General features: G+C 37.1%; 2 protein-coding genes across 2 annotated transcripts in view; both read left to right on the top strand.

The window, feature by feature from the left end:
• Nucleotides 1-231: 231 nt before the first annotated feature.
• On the top strand, nucleotides 232-12,047 carry LOC107684355 (anaphase-promoting complex subunit 2-like). The gene is made up of 14 exons (XM_016480602.1): nucleotides 232-532; nucleotides 724-979; nucleotides 2,133-2,457; nucleotides 4,973-5,105; nucleotides 6,073-6,277; nucleotides 6,366-6,485; nucleotides 6,574-6,691; nucleotides 6,801-6,979; nucleotides 7,242-7,383; nucleotides 8,725-8,800; nucleotides 8,947-9,150; nucleotides 9,345-9,477; nucleotides 11,310-11,551; nucleotides 11,664-12,047. Exons 1-14 carry the CDS (start codon nucleotides 467-469, stop codon nucleotides 11,874-11,876), a joined length of 2,412 nt encoding a protein of 803 aa, XP_016336088.1. The 5' UTR covers nucleotides 232-466; the 3' UTR covers nucleotides 11,877-12,047.
• A 1,381-nt stretch (nucleotides 12,048-13,428) lies between these two features.
• LOC107684353 (atrial natriuretic peptide receptor 2-like) overlaps nucleotides 13,429-21,316 on the top strand; it is a 52,915-nt gene continuing 45,027 nt past the window's right edge. Inside the window, exon 1 of the mRNA XM_016480601.1 lies at nucleotides 13,429-14,340. Within this exon, the coding sequence (XP_016336087.1) occupies nucleotides 13,641-14,340 (700 nt within the window). The 5' untranslated portion in view covers nucleotides 13,429-13,640. The remainder of the gene's footprint in view (nucleotides 14,341-21,316) is intronic.

Raw genomic sequence — 21,316 nt, 5'->3', positions numbered from 1 at the left:
GTTAGACTTTTATTAGTATTATTTTTTAAATATAGGATAGAGTTGTATAAAAAGTTACTATAAAAACAATATCAAGATCTTCATCTGAGAGTGCCAAAGCACACTTATAATTTATTATTATTATTATTATAATTATTAAAATAATAATTATTACTACTACTACTAATACTACTTCTCCTTCTTGTATTATTATTATTACTTTTATTAATATCATTTAGATGATTATCAACATCCGGCAACGTGTCGTCATCGGGGCGCGACAGGCGTTTGAAGAAGAGCGTTAAAACGTAATTAGTCGGCGTAATAACTGATGAGGATCTTTTGAATGGCTTTCGTAATATGATGTTGGACTAAACAGTCACGGAGTAAAATGAATATCCACATATGGTAACGGCACAGAATATAATACTTTTCACCCAGGGTATATGACTATTGTTTACAACCTGAGCCTCGGTGCATCTCCGGAATGAACGAGGTGCAGTCAATGCCGCTGGGGCTGTCAGCAGCCTGGGACACAGTGACATCTGCACTGGTGAGTGTTAGACATACACAATGTAACTAGGCGGTAAAACGGATGCTGATATCACTTCTAAGCCAAATCCAGCTTCTGATGTTAGCTACATTAACAAGACAAGTAACGTTACCTTGGTACTTGGACATGGTTATAGCATTGTTGAAGTACCTTTGAGTGCCAAAAGCTGAAACCCAACCATGACTCTTTAGGTGTCTCCTGTGCCACCAAGTGTTTCGACTGATGTGGTTCTCTCTGAAGCCTTGGCCCTGCTGAGTGTACATGGACTGGGTCAGTATGTGGAGGGATGGCTGCTGGAGACTCTGCAGGTGCGTTTGACTACTTCTGTTGCTCCAGAGTTCTGGACGGGGCTCAAGCAGCCTGAGGGGGAGTCACAGGAGAGGGACAGGGCAAAGGCTTTACTCGCAGCCTTCAGAAACCTTCTCCAAGAGCTGCAACCTTTCCTCGGTATGTCACACCCTACTCGATGGCAACCATTTTATTAACATATTAATTAATATACTAATATAGCGTACATGTATTTGAAAAACAGATGTTAGACATGTATAAGGTTTGCTTATTGTTGCAGTTGTGTTATAATTATTATTGAGGGGGGGAAAAGAAACATGATTTCAGTTTATGTATCCTGATTCTGTGCTTTAAAAAAAAAAAAAGATAGATTGTTTAAATATATTAATATATAATAATATCAATATTAATTAATAACAATAACTGAAATAGTTTTAAGTCATCCTGTGGACCCCATAGAAGTTTGTAGAGTCCCCCTAGTTGGCCCCTTTAGGTCTTAAAATGTCTTAATTCACTCTTCCACAAATTAAGGCCTTAAAATGTCTTAAATTAGAGCCCAAAGTCTTAAATTCATAAAGTCATGGCATTAAATGTTGCATGCACCACAAAAAAATGAATATTTCCTCAGTATTTATATCCTGTTTTCCAGGACAAAGATTGAAACTTTCTTAAATCAAGATACATTTACGTGAGTTGCAAAATGAAGATATGAAGGCTGAGAAACAGAACAAAATTAAGTGAGTTTATGCTTAAAACTATAACAAATATGTATCTGTCAGTGGGGTATGAAAACTTCAAATTATAAATCATAAACTTGATTAATTGAAAACAAGTAAATCTATCTTGGTTTATGAATCTTTAGACATTTGAACTGGAAAACAAGACAAAAATACAGAGGAAGAACATTACTTTTTTGCATTGTGATCAGAGGGTACAGTAAAGGTTATTTCCATATTGTAGTATTTGCGAGCAGAGCTATTCAAGCTTTGAGCGATTGTTTTTGTGAAATTAATTTAAAAAGAATGGAGATCTGTAGGAAGTTGTATTTTCAAACTTTTAAGTGTTGCTAAAACAACTCATTGTGTTTTTCCTAGACATTTAGACATTGTGTTCCCTTCAATTTTGTTACCTTACATTTTCAATTTCCATAATGTGAAATCTAAAAAGTTCTGATGTCTTAATGTATTTATTTATAATTTTTACTGTTGATTTCAGGGGAAATTGTGGCCTGGATTTCTTTGTGAGGTTCATCCTGTCCATTGTTTCTTGAGTCTACTGTGTTAATCTTACTTTCCCTTTTTTATTTTTCAAGGTGGTCTTGAGAGACTGGGCTCATGGCAGGATGAGAGCCGTGGGGGTTTTTCTGGTTCAGGGGCCCATGGTTTGACTGAGAGAGCTTTCTCTGTCATTCGTGCCATTCTACTGTTCTCTCCTTCACCTGTGCTGCATGAGCGTGTGTTGGAGTTTTACAGCCGCACATTCTCCGTACACATGAGGCAGGCAGGGGAAGCTGTGGAGGCTGAGGAGGGCACAGCGGAACATGATGAAGGCAGTTTGTGCCCAGGCTGTGCCACCCTCCCTCACCTGTGTTGGTGTCTGGAAGCTCTAGAGCAACTTCAAGATCTCAGCCACATACTGTGAGTTGAAGAGAAGTACCGTTCTGATAATACTACATATGTTGCACTTTCCTTTGTTGTTTAGCCACTACTTACATAATGTTGATGTGGTGTAAGAGTCTTGTATGTCTGTGTAAGTCAAATTGTGTCAGTGTTTGGAATGGAATACTAGCATGCTGCATAATACACAGGACATGCTGTTTACTACTTACTAGCTTTTTAAAATAGATTGTAACAGCATGCAGTATTCACAGTGTGTAAGTTGAATTTGACACCTTTAAAGAGATGTTCTGAGTCCAATAAGAGGAGAAGCAATGTGCTCAATGAAAAACATTTTCGTTGCACATATTCATCAGTGTCACAATAGACAATAGCATGACAAATTCTACTTTTAGAGAATTATTTACCATATTGCATCTAATGAAACTGACTCAAAAAGTTAACTTAAAAAATCCTATATACTGAATAGAATAAAGCATTAATATGTGTGCTAACATTCATAGACATCCACAGCTATTACTGCATAACAATAACATTTGGAAGAATATCAAATACATCAGTCAAAATTCTTTTTACAAAAAATGTTGTCATTACATATCCACAGGAGAATTATTCATCAAATCTAGTATCCATTAAACAAACGTGTCCTACAAAAAGGTATCGTACAAGAAGTAGTAAATACAAAACAGTCACTTGATTACCAAAAATGTATCAAAAATTACATGATATTTATCAGTGTGATATAATTGTCTTGTTTATATTAATCAAAATTCCATAAAAGAGAATATGATTAAGATATTACAGAAAACATCTGAGAGACAAATCTTCCTTCATTCCCTAGGAAACACAAACTTAAAGGGGTCATATGATGTTGCTAAAAAGAACATTATTTTGTGTATTTGGTGTAATGAAATGTGTTTATGCGGTAAGGTTCAAAAAACACATTATTTTCCACATACTGTACATTATTGTTTCTCCTCTATGCCCCGCCTTTCTGAAACGCATAGATTTTTACAAAGCTCATCGGTCTGAAAAGCGAGGTGTGCTGTGATTGGCCAGCTATCCAGTGCGTTGTGATTGGCCGAATACCTCAAGCGTGAGACGGAAATGTTACGCCCCTTACCATACTACGATGCCGTGTCCCGGAGCGACGAGACAAAAACAATAAAAACCCATTATAAACGAGGCATTTGTTGCATCCAGTGGGGACATAATTACGGATTATAATGACTTATACTGTCTTTTTACGCGTTGCGTTGCATCGTGCCGCGTAAACATAAAACCATGTCTGCATTTGTGATCGGAGAAATGACAAACAACAAGCGCTACTCTACACTGCTCAAAACTCGCGTTTGAATCATCAGTGTCAAATTCTTTAAATATGAAAACATAATTACAGTCTGCGAGTCAGAACAGCCGGCATTGTAGTCTACTCTCACAGGATCAGGAAACAGTCCTCCCAGCAACAATAAAGTTACGCCTTCTTTCTTTGCGTGAACATTTGTTATGCAAATCTTCCCAAATCGTGACGTAGACATGAAACGAGGCGTTTTAGGAGGGCGTGGACCAGTCTTAACTTTTATAAAGAATATCTCTTTGGGTTTGAGACTTTAGTCTTTGCAACTTTAGGGATCTTATCTATTCACGAATAGCTTGTAACACTCCAAAGAGAAAGGAAAACTTGAAATCGCATCATATGACCCCTTTAAAATGGAATATCCATCTGGATTCTTTCTGAAGAGGAACACTCTCCAAATAAAAATTTTCTGGAATTAAATCAGATGATTTTGAACCTTTAAGTAAGGGTGTGTGATATTGATAAAAATATTATATTTCAATATTTTGTGGGATTTCAGCTGATTAATTTAAATGACTGATTTATTCAGGAATGAATCAAGTGACTGTCTTTATGAATGGCTCATCATTGAACCTTTGACTCGCCTTATTTGCTCAAAAATGCTGAATTCAATTACGAAAAGTATGTCACTTGGAGACGCGCAGCGGTTCTGTTGTGGCTTTGTTTGAATATATTTTTGTTGCTGAAATAGAGCAAAAAACAATTTGCAGTATCTTTAATTTGGGGGGCATTCCAACTGCATTCTAATAGGTTACAAGCACGCAGAGAAAACACGCTCTCAAGGTGTGTGTGTGTGTGTGTGTGTGTGTGTGTGTGTGTGTGTGTGTGTGTGTGTGTGTGTGTGTGTTTTTTTCTTTTGTAAAATGAGTGATATACTCAATAATGTCAGCTTGCACATTGTTAAAACAACAATTGCAATGTTATTATAAACAATACATATTGTACATACCTACTTTTTATCCAGTTTTTCTTTCTCTTTCTTTCTATTTTTTTGTAAAACTCTTATGACATGTTATCACAGTCTGATCAAATGAGTCAAGAGATGTTGAGCTCACTGCATTTTTACATTATTCGCCTCATACAGAAAATTTGCATATCGTGTGATATACATTTCACTTTGTTGGAGAGGTAGATTGTTAGGATATATAATGCCTTCATTAATGTCTTTTGTGCTTTCAGCTCCAGACTACAGCTGTTGGAACGTGTGAGCTCGGAGGCTGTGACCAGCATCCTGCACCAGCTGATAGAGCAGAGGATGGAGCAGCGCTGCAGGGGAGAATACGAGAGCTCTTTTCTCACAGACTTCAATGATGTACACACCTTTCATCCTATTACATAGGAGAAAACATTATTTAATTTTATATGATCTTGGGAAAAAAATTATGCCTTAGAATGTTAATGCTTAGAATTATGCACAAGGATTTAAACGTTTGTAAAAATTCCTTTATTAGTCCAAAATGTACAACTTGATCCATGTAGATTTTAAATGAGCTTCATTTGTCAACACAAAACCTCGGCCATCTTGACTTCAGCATGTGCAAATTCTGATGTGTGGCAGGTTAATTTAATGATAAATTATATTATTACATAAACTTTTTAATCTTTTGAAAAGTTATGCATGAGTAAAAGATACTACAAGTTTTTGTTTTTTTAATTGGGGATTTGGGAATGTTCAGCAGATCCCTAACGCTAAGTATTAGCAGTAGTAGTATGTAAATTACACCATAAATAATATGGGGTGGGGATTGTCTAGATTTAAGAAGATAATGATATTTAATTTCTTCATTACACAAATGAGTGAGAAATTTTCTATTCAAAATTGTCAATTGGTTAAGAAACAGTAAGTCATAAGCATCATAGTTGCACTTCATTTGAAATTATGCACATATAAAGTGTTCTTACAGTACTTAACCAAGAAAGTACTGAGTAATATAAGGTAACTAGTTTAAGTTAAGGTAAGGTTTAAGGTTAGGGTCAGGCCTATTACATAGTTATTACCCAGTTATTGTAATAACTACTGTAAGTACATAATATGTGCCTGCAAAACAGGACTGTAAAATAAAGTGCTTCCAAAATCATAACGTAAATTGATTAAATGTTCTTAGTCATTGGTTTTCATTTGTGAACATAAGCAAGCTTTTTTAGCTTATTGGCTTCAAGAATATGGTGGATTTGTTTTTGTTTTTACATTTTAATATTCAAGCTTAAAGTGTCTGTTTAAAGTAGTGTTAATTAAGAAATTGTTTTAAGTCTCATTGATGGATGCTCTGCGTTTCCAGTGGTTGGGGCAGGTTTTGGGATGGCTGAGCAGGGTGTTTGCTAGTAAGGTGGAAGAGGTGGGCAACGATGGCACAACACCCACAAATGGCACAACGGGTCAGCCAGCCAATGCTCTCCTCCAGCGCTGGCACTGTCACATGCACCAGTTCTTCTGCCGTATCTATGTAAACATGAGGATCGAGGAGCTTTTCAGCATCATACGAGGTGAGAATTCCATTTATGTAGCATACTACCTGTAATCTCATCTTGGTTGTTTCATTGGAAATAATTTTTTTCTGCTTAATTGTTGCAGATTTTCCAGAGTCTATTCCTGCCATTGAGGATCTGAAGTTCTGTCTGGAACGGACCAATCAGAGACAACAGCTTCTTGCGTCCCTCAAATCAGCCTTTGAAACACGACTGCTGCATCCAGGTCAGTGATTCAGGCCATTTTCACAGTTGCTAAATACTCAAGTGTGAAAATGTTTTGACATTCATCATGGTTTCTTTTCCCACTTCAGGAGTCCACACATCTGACATTATCACTGTTTACATCTCTGCCATTAAAGCTCTAAGAGAGCTCGACCCCTCTATGGTGATCTTGCAAGTGGCCTGCCAACCCATTCGCAAATATCTCAGGTTGGTCTACTGCACTGGGGATGCGTGTCTCAAGATAGTTGTGCTTTTTTTGTAAACCAGTTCCATTTCTGAAGTAGTTAATCCTTTGTTGTAATGTTGGAAATTACAGAACGCGTGAGGACACTGTGCGTCAGATAGTGGGCAGTCTGACGGGTGACGCAGAGGGTTGTACTGATTTAGCCAATGAGCTCTCTCGAGCTGACCCTGTTACCTTGGAGACACACGATAGTGAAGATGAGGGGAGTGATCCAGAGGACTGGACCCCAGATCCCACTGATGCTCTCACAGGTTAGTGTTTTTGTGGAAACTGTGATACATTTTTTTTCAGGATTCTTTGAGAAATAAAAGTATTTATAAAATATAATTAATATTATTATGTTAAAGTAATGCTAAATGCAGTTTCATTTCAAGATATTTATGGTGGAATATTTCTGTCAAATGTACCAGCCACTGGCATGTGTGCAGAATACAGTCAATAAAGTCTGCAGTCACAGAAATTTGGGTCCTAACAGGTAATCCACATTTCATCTCTCTCTCATTGTCTCTGTAGATAAAACCGGCTCTAAACGGCGCTCTTCTGACATCATCAGTCTGCTGGTCAGCATTTACGGAAGTAAAGAGATCTTCATTAATGAGTACAAGACTGTACTGGCTGACCGCCTTCTGCATCAGCTCAACTACAACACAGCCAGGTAACCCACCTTACACACACAAACTTAGGCCAAAATAGTTAGCTTCAATAACAGCCTCTTTACAAAGAAAAAAAAATACAAATACATAGAAATACAATACATAAATGTTAAATACAAATAAAATTAAAATTAAAATATTATTTTGAAATCTTTTAAAGCAGCACTATGTAACTTTTGGCGCTCTAGCGGTTAATAAACAGAACTGCACACATCCCGCGGAAGAACATTCCAACCGGAGCTACTTCTCTAAGTTTATGTCTATGGCGATTCACGCAGGTACGTGTTACTCCGCAGCGGTGACTTTTGAACACAGAAAAAGTTACATAGTGCTGCTTTAATAAAGACATTTTTTTATGAAAGTTTAATTGACTATTGATAAGCTCTCTTTTTATAGACTGCTTTTTTCAAATATTAAGAAATGTGTGGAAATTAGATTTACTTTAAATGCGAAATAAAAGTAGTTGTTGTTGATATTTAAATGTGGGTGTTCAAATTCCCAAGGAATGTAATGTATGAATGTACAAATGTATACCATAAATGCACTGCAAGTCACATTAGATAAAAATCTCGCAAATGCATGAATGTAAATGCATTCATCTGTGAGAAAATTGCAGATTCATTTTTACAACCTGGTTTCAGCCTAGCAAGAATACTAGGGAAGAAGTTTTCAGTTCTAATAGTTTTCATAGTATAATGATCTATTACAAAAGATCAAGGACAGTTAAAGGTAACACTTCAGTTTAGGGAATAATTCTCACTGTTAACTAATTGCTTATTAGCATGCATATTACTAGCATATTGGCTGTTTATTAGTACTTGTAAAGCACATATTCTGCATGACCATATTCCATATCCCTTAATCCTACCCAATACCTCAACTTAACAACTTTCTTGCTATCTATTAATAAGCAGTAATTAGGAATTTATTGAGGCAAAAGTCGTAGTTAATAGTTAGTTAATTGTGAGAATTGGACCTTAAAATAAAGTTAAAATCATCAAATTAAAAAGACCAAATTAAAATTACTCTTCACCTTTATTTGACCCTCTAACTCTAGCACTTTCTATTCTATTTTAAGTCTACTTTATATTTATCTTTTTTTTTTAATAAAAAAAACAAAAACAAAAAAAAACACTAGCTTTCTATTTTTTTCTATTCTATCTACTTGTTTTGACTGCTTTTATTGTCCTCATTTGTAAGTCGCTTTGGATAAAAGCATCTGCTAAATGACTAAATGTAAATGTAAAATCATGACATGGCACTTTAAAGCAAATGAGAATAGGAAGTGCTGTTTGTTTACCATGTTACTAATATATACAGTACCTCTGTGTTTGTGTTTATAGAGAGATTCGCAACGTAGAGCTGCTGAAACTGAGGTTTGGCGAGTCCCACATGCATTACTGTGAAGTGATGCTAAAGGTATGCTTCGCGCTCTTCGCAGCTCCGGTCCACAAATTCACTTCTCTTGGTTATCAGTCATCCTGTTATTATAATATGTGACTTTGAATGGATTTACTTCCATTATGTGTGCTATTTATATTGAACGTGTCTGTCTTTCTCTGCAGGATGTAGCAGACTCTCGGCGGATCAACACTAATATCCGTGAGGAAGAGAGTCGTCTTCCTGTAGAGGAGCAGTCTACATTACCGCTGTCTGCCATGATCATCTCATCTGAGTTCTGGCCCCAGCTGAAGGAAGAGAAGATGGAACTGCCTTCAGTCATCTCTAAAGCCATGGAGGACTACACACACCGCTTTGAAAAACTCAAGGTACTCCAAGTCTAGTGGTTCTAAACTGGTTTTGTTTTATGACCCAGATATTATGTTGAACATCAAGTGCTGACCCAACACAGATTTCTGAATCATGTCAGTGATGATACGCACCTGTTTTTTCTTTATTCCAGTGTTCTGTTGAAAATGCATAAAGCCATATTTTTCTTTGTTTTTTTTAACATTTTTTGTAGGCCATGAGGACTTTGAGGTGGAAGCCTCACCTGGGTTCTGTTACGCTGGATGTGGAGCTGGAGGACAGAACCATCGCAAACCTCACAGTGACTCCCATCCATGCTGCCATCATTTTACACTTCCAGGACAAAGGTCTGGAGAATTAGTTCACCAAAATCATTTTTTTCATCCTTATGTTGGTCCAAATCTGTATTACTTTTTTTACATGTAACACAAAGGTAACTTTACTTAGCTAAATGCCTGTAGTTTTTCCACATAAAGTGAAAACCAGCTCTGGCTGTCAAATGTCAAAAATTACAAAAAAGTACTATAAAGGTAGTATGACATATCCGAAATGTTTTAAGCTTTATAAAATCATACAGTAGTTTTGTATGAGGAACAGACTGAAAGTCATAATTCACTGAAATCTTAAAAAAAAAAAAAAATTGTTTTTGGGTGAACAACAATGCATTCTTATAATTATTTTTGACTTTTTATGCCTTTATGAGATTTTGCTAAGGGTTAGTTCACCCCAAAATGAAAATTCTGTCATTAATTACTCACCCTCATGTTGTTCCAAGCCCGTAAGACCTTCGTTCATCTTTGGGACACAAATTAAGATATTTTTGATGAAATGTGAGAGCTCTCAGACCATGCACAGACAGCAACGCAACTGTAATGTTCCCAGGTCCAGAAACATAGTAAGGACATCGGTAAAACAGTCCATGTGACATCAGTGGCTCAACTTCAGTTTTGCGAAGCTACGAGAATACTTTTTGAGCACAAAGAAAACAAAAATAACAATTTATTTAACAATTCTTCTCCCCCGAGTTACGTCTTCTGCCATTTTGGAGAGTACCCAAGAACGTAATCGACGTAATCAGCGTTGTTTACGTTCTGGGGAGAAAGCGCGCGCATGAACGTAATCTGCGTAATCAGCGTTGTTAGGGTAAAGCGTGTGTATGCGTTGTGATACTCTCCAAAATGGTGGAAGACGTAACTCGGGGGAGAAGAGTTGTTGAATAAATTGTTATTTTTGTTTTCTTTGCGCTTAAAGTATTCTCGTAGCTTCGCAAAACTGAAGTTGAGCCACTGATGTCACATGGACTGTTTTACCGATGTCCTAACTACGTTTCTGGACCTGGGAACATTACAGTTGCGTTGCTGTCTATGCAGGGTCTGAGAGCTCTCACATTTAATCAAAAATATCTTAATTTGTGTTCTGAAGATGAACGAAGGTCTTACGGGTTTGGAACGACATGAGGGTGAGTAATTAATGACAGAATGTTCATTTTTGGGTGAACTATCCCTTTAATACTTTATGCAACATGGAATGTTTTGGGAGGAATCAATGAGAATGGGATTGGACGCAGACCGGACACAAATCCAGAAGTTAGCAACACGCTGGTTCCCTCAGCAAAAAATCCAATAGGATTTTTCCATTGGCTTTTGGATTGTTGTTGGATTGTAGTTGGCAGAAATAAAGAGCTAAACGTAGGCCATAAACTAACTACACCACAGTTGTATGGCTTCATTGTCACCATCACTAAGATTCCGACAGCGCTTTCTGGCTTTATTTTAAAAACATTTGCCCTGAAAGTCTGAGTAAATAGTTTGCAAGTGATTATAAACACAAAAAGGGTGTGAAAGAGGACTACTTGGTAGACAAGGCAACCTTTGTAGTTCCATTTAGCCACTGGTTAGTAACTGCCTTTTTCAAGACAAGTAAAGGCTAAACAAGTAAAATACAAGGGGAATTACTGATGTATTTTATGTTATAGAATAAGGCATGAAAATATCTTTATATTGTGTTAACCACAGACCTTATTTCACTGTACTGGTTTCCAGGTTTTGACCTTGAAAAATACACCTGCAGCACTCTTCATCATTATGAGCATGCGCACTACCTAGTGTGCCAATGAATGACACAATCTTGGATTATTTGTGTGCCTGAAGTTCCATTACTATTTGTTTTCCTTCTATAGGCACATGGACATTGGAAGAGCTGAGTGGCATCCTGGGCGTGCCGCAAGAGATGGTGCGCAGGAAGTTGGCGCTGTGGCAGCAGCAGGGTGTGCTGCGTGAGGAAGCCGGAGGTCGATATACTGTGCAGGAGATGAGCTCTTGCAGAGAGAGATCTGACAGAAGTGTCATGCTCATAGACAGTGATGAGGAGGGAGACTCCAACACCGCAACACAGTCGGAGCAGAGAGAAGAGAAATTACAGGTTATTTATACACTTACAACTCTTGTCATAACACTGTAATGTAACACTGCTTAGGACCTTACTTGCCATATAATGCTAAGACAATGCTAAACACTTTCCCCTTATTTCTCAGCTGTTCTGGGCCTACATTCAGGCCATGCTGACTAACCTGGAGAGCATGACTTTGGAGAGGATCCACTCCATGCTGCGAATGTTTGTGGCCGCCGGGTCTGGGGTCACTGAGATGGATGTGAATGAGCTGCAGGCTTTCCTGCAGAAGAAAGTCAGAGCCCACCAGCTTATCGTGTCCACTGGTGTCTACAGACTACCCAAGACCACTCAATAGTCAGAAACAATTGAGTGGAGACCATAAAAACAATCATGAACTTTTTCCTCATAATTTGTGTCAAAGGCACAAATTATTCTGGTTTGTTCATTGTGCAAAATAACAAAACAATGACGTTTGTGATCTCATCTTGCTGTCTTTTTATGTAAAATACAGTGCTGTGAAAATGTTTTTGCCACATCCTGATTTCCTCTGTTTTTGTGTATATTTTATAATAAATAGTTTAAGATCTTCAAATAAAATGCTAAATAAAATAAAGGCAATCTGAGCAAACACATACAGTTTAAAATTATTTTTATTGAAGCAAAAAAAAATTGCCCCCTTTAAGGCAAAATTTGGTTGTGGCCCCTGTAGCAGCAATAACTGCAACCAAATGCTTCCAATAACTGGAGATAAGTCTTTCAAATATTTTAATCTGGTGATTCTTGGGGAGGCATAGTGGATGATCAGCATGTGAACCAAAGCTCTCCTGACTTTCTCAACGTATGAAATAGGATGAGAGCTGACTCATCAGACCACACTGCTTTTTCCATTGCTTAGTGTCCAAGATAGAGCTCTTGACACCAGGTTATGCATCTGGGTTGGCCTTGGATGAAAGTGGATTCATGGCAAACATGCTGCAGTTTCCAGCTCTTTGGAGCTCAGTGGCGTTTTTGTTGATTCTGGATCACAGAGGTTCTGTTTTAATGCTTTAAAAAACATGAAAGTTGTGAAGTGTCTAATCCCTCCATGAACGTTGACTTCGGACTAGTGATCTTTTTTTGTTTGTTTGTTTTTTTAAATGTAGTTTATTATTTCTGAGATTTTGGATTGTGTGTGTGTAGTGGTAGTGGTTCTCCCCAGTTACAAATTTACTTGTCTGACCTCTATTGGCAGCTTAAAAGATTGCAATTGCACTGTTTACTGTTCGACAGGGATTTTATTGATTTTTATTTTGTTGCAAATTGTTACTTACCTACACCGTTTGATAAAAAAAATTACTTGAAATTAAAATGTAAATCAGACTATATGTATTGTCACATTACCATATGCACAAATGTAATGGTCCCAATGTGCTCCCAACAACTGCACTGTATAGGCAAGTAACAGCATGTGCCATATACACAATACCTGTACTGTACAAAATGCAGAGTATAAATCTGTGCCAATTAAATACAATATAATAGTAAAGGCAGGTAGTGTTGTACTGTAGCACATTTTGTGTCTCAGACTTTCATATAATTTTCCTATATAATGTACAACCACTACCCATCAAACAGCACTTTATCCCAGGAATGTTCTGAAAACGTTAGTTTTGCGTTATACAATTAAAATCCAAAATAACCATTAGCTAGATAACGTTCTGTACAGTGATATACAGTTGCAGTTTTGCAGTTTGTTTAATTGGTAACAGGCTACGCTACATAGCTTGGGGGAAAGTTCTTACGGTGATAAAACCCCTGAAATTCACCTGAAGGAGATTATTTGACCTGCAGACAGAGGGAGCCGTTAACTAGAGTATCTGTCTGTTAGTAGCTGTCGTGACGTGTTGGGGCAGTGCGAGGGCCGCGCGCGGTGAAGTTGCGCTCATCTGGATGTCCACACAGTCTCACCGAGGAGTCGCACTCGAGAAGTCCATCTAATTAAGCACCAGGAGGCTCTGTCAAGCAATTTAGTTGGGCTACCAGCAAGAAAGGCGTCACGAATGGATTGTACTATTTGATCTGAGAAGAATAAATCATATTACCTTGCGCGCTCACACTAGGATTTGTTTGTCAACTTAAGATGGGATCGGGATTTAGGATGGGATATAGTTTTTTCATTGTGCTGCTTATATACGTACTCATACCGGGATGCAGACCAGAAAAGGGGAATATAACCGTAGCGGTGATGCTGCCCGACAATCTGAAGTATTCGTGGGCATCGCCGCGCGTCCTCCCCGCGATCCGTATGGCGCAAGAGAAAATTCACAAGAGCGGTCTTTTAAGGGGACACACCATCAACCTCCTTAACTTCAGCACAGAGGATTCCTCTGGTTCTTGCTCGGAAAACGAGGCACAGATTATCGCCGTGGACACAAAACTTTACAACAAACCAGATGCGTTCATCGGACCCGGCTGCACGTACTCCGTCGCGTCCGTCGGACGGTTCGCGTCCCACTGGAAACTTCCCCTGATAACCGCGGGAGGACCAGCGTATGGGTTTGAAAAGTCGGACGAGTTTAAAACTATTGTCAGGACGGGCCCGACCACCACGAAACTCGGAGACTTTGTCAGTTATCTGCATGCGCATTTCAACTGGAGCAGTCGCGCGCTGATGATCTTCCACGACCTCAAACAAGACGACCGGCCTCATTATTTCCTCTCCGAGGGCATTTACATGATTCTGCGAGAGGAAAACATCACCGTGGTGGCTTTCCCTTATGAAGATCCACAGACTTTCAATTATAAAGACATCATCACATTTATAAAGGACAACGGGAGAAGTAAGTTTAGATTCAGTTCAAAAAAGATTGGATGATTCTAGCTACTATTTTTTTAAACCACTAAAACGAAATAAATAAATGTGTTCCTGGACCACAAAACCAGTCATAAGGGTTGATACAACTAATTTGAAAATCTGGAATCTGAGGGTGCAAAAAAAATCTAAATATTGAGAAAATCGCCTTTAAGGTTTTCCAAATGAATCCTTAGCAATGCATATTACTAATGATAATACATTTTTGATATATTTACGGTAGGAAATTTACAAAATATCTTCATGAAACATGATCTTTACTTAATATTCTAAAGATTTTTGGCATAAAAGAAAAGTCGATCATTTTGACCCATACAATATATTTTTGGCTATTGCTACAAATATGCCCATGCTACTTATGACTGGTTTTGTGGCCCAGGGTCACAAATAATAATAATAATAAATAATAATGAAATCAAATAAAAAGGACCATCGTCCTTTGATGTAAAGGTACTGAATTCATATACCAGGGTGTTTACATGTTACTCCAATTTGCTTAAAAGATTACCATGGTACTAACACAGTACACTTTCAAATCACTACCATACAATGGTTCTTTTTCTTTTACTCCACTCCAATCAAATGCGTTTTAAATTACACAATGGCCAAGTCAAAAAAAAAAAAAATCATTGATGATTTTCTTTGAAATACCATGGTACAAGAATACAGGGAACATTTCCATCTGTATACTGTCCCATGGTACCCCACTGAAATGTTCATTCATAAACACGATACACAAAGATTTGTTTTATGTACAAAACACAATAATTTCTACCTAAATGGACAGTTAGGAAATGACTTTCACATAAGATTAATTTAGAAGTTACCGCATTAAACACCCTTTTTTTATGTTACATGACAATATATTTTATAGTGTAAAATTCTGAATTCTACAATAAGGCGTTGTTCATATAGAAATGATCTCTAAACCTTCTGTTATAAAGATAAAAATATACGTTTAGATTCAGTTTATTTGCATATTCATACCATATGCTATTGTACATTAGTACATCACATCATACTTAAAATAAATAGTACTACCATATTGGAAAATACCATATATCAAAATACCACAACACACACACACACACACACACACACACACACACACACAGGGTTTACCTTCTTTAATCAATAAAGCGTGTTTGTGTTATTGCATAAAGCATATCCCTCCACGGCAACCACATTGATATTCTTGATCCAATACATCTAAAATCTGAAGACTACAATGAGGCATCGATAGCTTTGGTTTAGGACTGACACCACCTGTGTTCCCCCGGGCTGTATTTTTGGCCCTGTGGTGCCCTGTGCGAGTTATTTACAGCACCACCAAAACAGGAGGGCACGCACCCTATTCACAGTTAATAAAGCAATGTAGTCAACATCTATGTACACCTTGTGTACAGTTACCCACCAAACACTTCTCTTTTACAGTTCTTTAAAATTTCTTTAACTGAAACGCATTGAAAATTTGTAGGCAGAATTCAAAAGATACAGTTAAGCAGAAAAAAAAAAAAGATTCCTTAGGCAATAGAATTACTTAAGAATGTTTTTTATTTTTTTAGTTCCTTACAAAACCACAAATGAACTGTTGTTTCAAAGACCCTAGAAACCAATACGCCAGTGTTCTTTTACTTTAATTCAAGCAAATGATTCTTGATAAGAAGAGGGTTCTTTGTTGAACTTACGGGGCTGCAGAGAACCCTTGAAATCCGTTATTTTCAAGAGCGTGGCTTGATTCCTTGCTTTGTTACTGTGCTTGACATTCTAATAACCCCTTGAGCTGTCAAACACAATTACTGTGGCAGGACTGCAATAACGCATGGAATGAGGAGAACACATTATCACTGATGTCACTGAGGATGCCTTTGTGTCTCCACTCAGGATATTAGTGCCTTATATTTTGTTTAATTCCCTGACGATTCACACAGCACAATATACTAAACATCACAATATATTAATGCACTTCAATTTAATTTATAAAAATATTTGATAGTAAATAAGAGAGCACACAGCTGGTCAATGAGTTGTAATGCATCAACTCTGATTGTATAACAATACTGAAGGATATTATGCATTAAGTCCAGATTTCTTAGATTATGTTTATATCCACATGTTGAGAAAGACCAAATGCTATTACTCTAAAATGACATCACCGTTGAATAACTCAAGTAAATTTTGTTTTTTTCTTTTAAACAACAAATATTTTAGATTAGAGTGCTCTCGGACAGAGGACGAAATGCTCTGTAATAAAGGAGTGTTGCGACAAATAAACAGATTTTCACATTTAGACACATTTTCACTATTGTTTTCTCTTTTCTCTTGTTAAATATATACACCCATAAAAAGTTGGATGGTCTTCTAAAACTCATTTAAAATAATTTAGGCAAGGAAAATTAATTCTCACCCCTCCTGGTTATCAGATGTAATTAAAGTTTTTGTTCCCAGCCTCAGGACAATGTTTCTTTAACCATAGAGCTGTACCAAATAATTATGTTTTGTCAGGTGAAAATTGCTCAGATATTTTTCACTTGAAAGTAATTAGGCCATTATTCCTGATAAGCTGAATGGGGCATCATGCATTGCATTTTTGAGGGGGCACCAGTGTTGCATGTGCCTCCTTTCTGTGATGACAAATGTTTGTTAAATAAAACTTGTTGAACTAAGGACATATTTAGGATACAACCCAGACACTGACAAAGCATATTTCATACTGATAACGTTATTATCTCTGCAGTGCAGCTCTTTTGATTTCAATGGCACATAAAATCAATAGAAGTTTTGTCTGGTTAGAGGCTGAAAACAGCTGCAGCTGGCAGGCAAGATGCAGCCCATTCAGTACAGTCAGACCGCATTTACTGGTTAGATGGTCTCACTGATTCCCGTTTAGTATTTCTGGTGCCTTAAATAATTGACTGATTACATTGTATTTGCCACAGTTAAGTAATTTTTCATGAAATATCAAAGGTAGGAAATGAACAAATGCGTTCTGAACGCAGCCTGACCAGCACTGACCTAAACACAACCTCAGACTACTCATGAACTTGCAGCTTAGTTGTTTTAAAATGTCTGAATGATTCATGATTTGGAATTCCTCCTAACTTATGAACTAGGTTTGCACAACATAAATGGCTGTCTTAAGTTTTAGTCATTATAATGTTACGAATCCAATCATAAGAAGAATGCTTTCAGATACATGTTATGCCAAGTGACGTCTTCAACAAAAGTGTAGTATTTATGTGAGTTTGGGTAAGTATTCATTCTTTAGTCTAAATAAGTCAGATCAATGACTTTAGTTGCTGTTTCCCAGTGTCTCCTTTGAACATGCAAAGCAAAAAGCAAAGGAAAGCCCTATGCTGCTTACAGCTTTTCACAAAGACGTTAATTGTGATTTACTGCCATGTCTTTGACAGTGTTCAATAAAGAATATGCTCCCTCAACATCAACAGATAAATATGAAGGAAGGTTGTATCGCAGTGATGTACAGTCACTTTAATTTTATTCTGTTACTATACTGAGTAATTTCTCCAGATTTCTGCACTTATCAAAACCTCACTCTGTCATGTTTGGATTTATCAGTGCTGTAGCCTATGTTTACAAAAGTAAGTACGTCACCAAAATCGATACCATCAGCACGTGACTTTTATCTGATAATTTTTACCTTATCGCTTAGTAGCCTTTGGGAACAGTTCAACATACCTAGATTGTTCTGACATTTAACTACCCTGTTATAGTGTGTGTGAACATTTAGAACACTTTTATGGCTAATTGCTTGCAGTTGCCGTGTTACTATTAGCTTGATTGACTGCTCGCAGATCCTGATTAGCCATGTCTTGTACTCACTTGTATGATGCATTTATTAACATATTGCAAGTAAAAAGAGAGCCGGTGCCATGTACGACCTTTTGAACTGGATTTAACTTCAGTAATGCTAAGGTAACGAATCCCTTCTGAAATAAGCTTTTAAAAATTGTTATAATAATTCAAGCTGTGGCAGGGAATGTAGTGGATGTATCTGTGACAGATAAAACACCTGTTAATGCGACCATTCAGTTTGAATGGTTAGTTGTGCTAACGAATGCACCCTTCCCACCTGCACATTCATGTTAATCGGCCAAATTTTATTATTATTTATATATTTGCCTGTTTATTGAACATAATTGAAAAGTGTCTTAGTATATTGCTGTTGTAGTGTTTCATAAATGGTCACTGCAAAATCACTAACGCACACCACATTGTGTGTAATAACCTGAGGTAAAATCACTGTAACAGCCTCAAGTGGTTGGTTTTTATACAATGGTCTTATATAGACTTTATATGTATAGATGCATAAACCGTTTTAGATGTGTTAGTAGGGGGATGATAATTTACTTTTTCAGTAATACAGCATTTCACAGTCTAATCCTGTTTGATGTGCTGACAGTCTTAAAGTGTATCGTAAAAAAGCCCTGTAAAATGAATTGCAAAGACATCTCAAAATAGCAGTGGTTTACGTCCAGAGACATCAGAATGTCTCTCTCCCATTATTCCTCAATGAGTTTAGTTGCTATGACCCTGAGGTCAGATTAATTCATGCTTTTGGTTGTTGTTGTTTGAGCTTGTTCAGTTTGTGAACTCACATTCCTCACAACTCACATACATTGATGAGATAATGACCCTCCCTAGGCTGTGAAGTGTCATCACAAACCCTTTCTCCTTCCTTTTTTGTGGCCTTTTTGCCTCTTTATTGGTTAGACACTCAGCAATGAGACAGAAAGTGACGAAGAAGTGGGATCAGAAAATTTTGCAAGCAGCATTCAAACTCTTATTGCCCACATGAACACTACAGTTAATTTTGTGCACATGCACCTTTTCCCTTTCTTTTGGTTTAGATGTGGGTAACAGACAGAGGCTATTGTACTTATGTCCAGCTTGGTCTCATTTTTTATACGTACATATTTGTATGTAACTTTTACAGGAACGAAAACATACTTTTTTTGTATGCTTGGGTAGATGCTGAAATGTACAATATGGGTGCACTAGCAGCATCTCTTTTCGTTGCTAATCACTAAAAATCATGAAGGCTTTCAAAAGCATCACCTGAAACATGACATGCCACAATCAGTGATGAGGCGCATGAGAACCGCAGAGTATTTGACATCGCCGATGTAAAACCTTTAAGGTACCAAATTTTGAATTTGAACAAGTGCGAGATTTCGTGGTTGTGGTTGCTACTGAGTTTGTAAATGAAGATAGGTGAATAAAGAATTGAATTTGGATCTGTTCCTCAAACACAATCATATGGATTCTGAACGTTGCTCTGAGTGGTTTTTAGCATGTTACTATACTGTTGCTAGGTTGTTTTGGGTGGTTGCTTGGTACTTATTTACTGGCTCATGTCGAAAAATCCCTCATTCTAATTAATTCTAAATTAATTCTAATTAAATCTAATTCATTCATTCTGATGAATTCTAAATCAAGCTGCAAAATTTGAGGTATGTCTGCAGCAAAAATGAAGTAGGAGGTACATGGCAAACTCAAATCCAACTGTCCAGTCTTATAATTGTTCAAATGCCTATCCCTTAGAATAAGCAATAATAATAATGATGCTTTCCTGATTAATTGGTTTCTGAATCATAAATAAATGCTATTTTTCATAATGGCAGAAGGTTAATTCTTTACCTCTCAAATGAATGAAAGTAGATTAAAACCAAATGTCAAATTGCTGAATAGGAGACAGTGCCAAGCTGTGTTTGTGTATGAAAGAGTGGGCATTAGCTCACTCAAATGTTTCAACTACACAAGTTCCAAACGCACACCTAAAGCACAAACAATAGACCAGAGTGTGCATGTTTCACTGTTAAAAAGACTGCAATTAAAGGAATTATACAGTCCTTTTTAAAAATCCAACTCACGGCATATCAAATTCAGACAGGTCTGAGATGATGGAGTGAATTAATGTCATTTGATATTTGACAATTTCTAATAAAGAAAGCACCACTGAGCATCTTTTGTGCAGTGCACAAAACAAATGATTTTGGAATGACTAACAAAACGTCCAAGTGCAAACACCAACAAATCTCAAAAAAACGCAAGCACATTTCAGAACCTCATCATAGACACTTTTGAAACAAAATGTTCTCAACCAGTTTTCATGGGCTTTGTATCAGCCAGACTCAGGCAGATCCTTATACATTCTATAATACCGCTGAACATTTTCCTTGCCTTTTTATGTATTTGTTTTGGAGGACATCCAGGAGACAGCAGGACTACTTGGCATGCATTTGTCTATGCTACGCTGAAAGAGCTGAGGATTTGGGGGCTTAGAGGCAGACTGGGGCCGGCTTTGGTCTAACACTTAAGGAAATATCTGCTAACTGGGAGTCTGGCCCCTGAGCTGGCAGAAGCAGTACTGAAAGACAAAAAATAATGCTTATAACATACACACACATATGCAGAAAAGGAAAACATACACACACATATGCAGATGTTATGCACGTGTGCATCAATATGGTGCCATGCAGCGAGGAAGAGTACACCTCTGTCCTTCGATCCATCCTCTTAAAAGCCAGGAACACCCCACAAATCATTTTCATTTGTGCATCCAGCAATTTTTAGTGGTATTTGCTAAGGCGAGCATCACTGTAAGAATTATTTGTAATTTTAACTGAAAAAGAATGCAAAAATCCTTTAATAAAAACCTGTTAATTGGTAAGTTACCTTACCATATAGAGGAAAAAACTATAATAGGGCTAACCTTTTATTTAGTAACAATTCATGTACTTTTATAGTAAAATACTGTTAAATGTACTATTAGTAATAAATGTACTATTAAAAAAAAACACTTGACACTTCACATTTGATGGTATTTTGCTTAAATAATTGTGTCTCTGAATATATTTTGTAATTAATAGTGTGTGTATATATATATATATATATATATATATATACAGTGGGTACGGAAA

This window comes from Sinocyclocheilus anshuiensis, unplaced genomic scaffold (genome assembly GCF_001515605.1).
Source record: "Sinocyclocheilus anshuiensis isolate Anshui unplaced genomic scaffold, SAMN03320099.WGS_v1.1 scaffold29, whole genome shotgun sequence".
Classification (NCBI taxonomy): Eukaryota; Metazoa; Chordata; class Actinopteri; order Cypriniformes; family Cyprinidae; genus Sinocyclocheilus; species Sinocyclocheilus anshuiensis.
The sequence above is the reverse complement of the archived record's forward strand: the minus strand, read 5'-3'. Positions and strand labels throughout refer to the sequence as shown.

What these genes read in the sequence shown, in the direction of transcription:
- LOC107684355 (XM_016480602.1), top strand. Translation starts at nt 467, where the DNA reads ATGAACGAGGTGCAGTCAATGCCGCTGGGGCTGTCAGCAGCCTGGGAC. An exon ending in ACCGCTTTGAAAAACTCAAG is followed by an intron (nt 9,151 to 9,344) that starts GTACTCCAAGTC and finishes CATTTTTTGTAG; the next exon opens with GCCATGAGGACTTTGAGGTG. An exon ending in AGAGAGAAGAGAAATTACAG is followed by an intron (nt 11,552 to 11,663) that starts GTTATTTATACA and finishes CTTATTTCTCAG; the next exon opens with CTGTTCTGGGCCTACATTCA.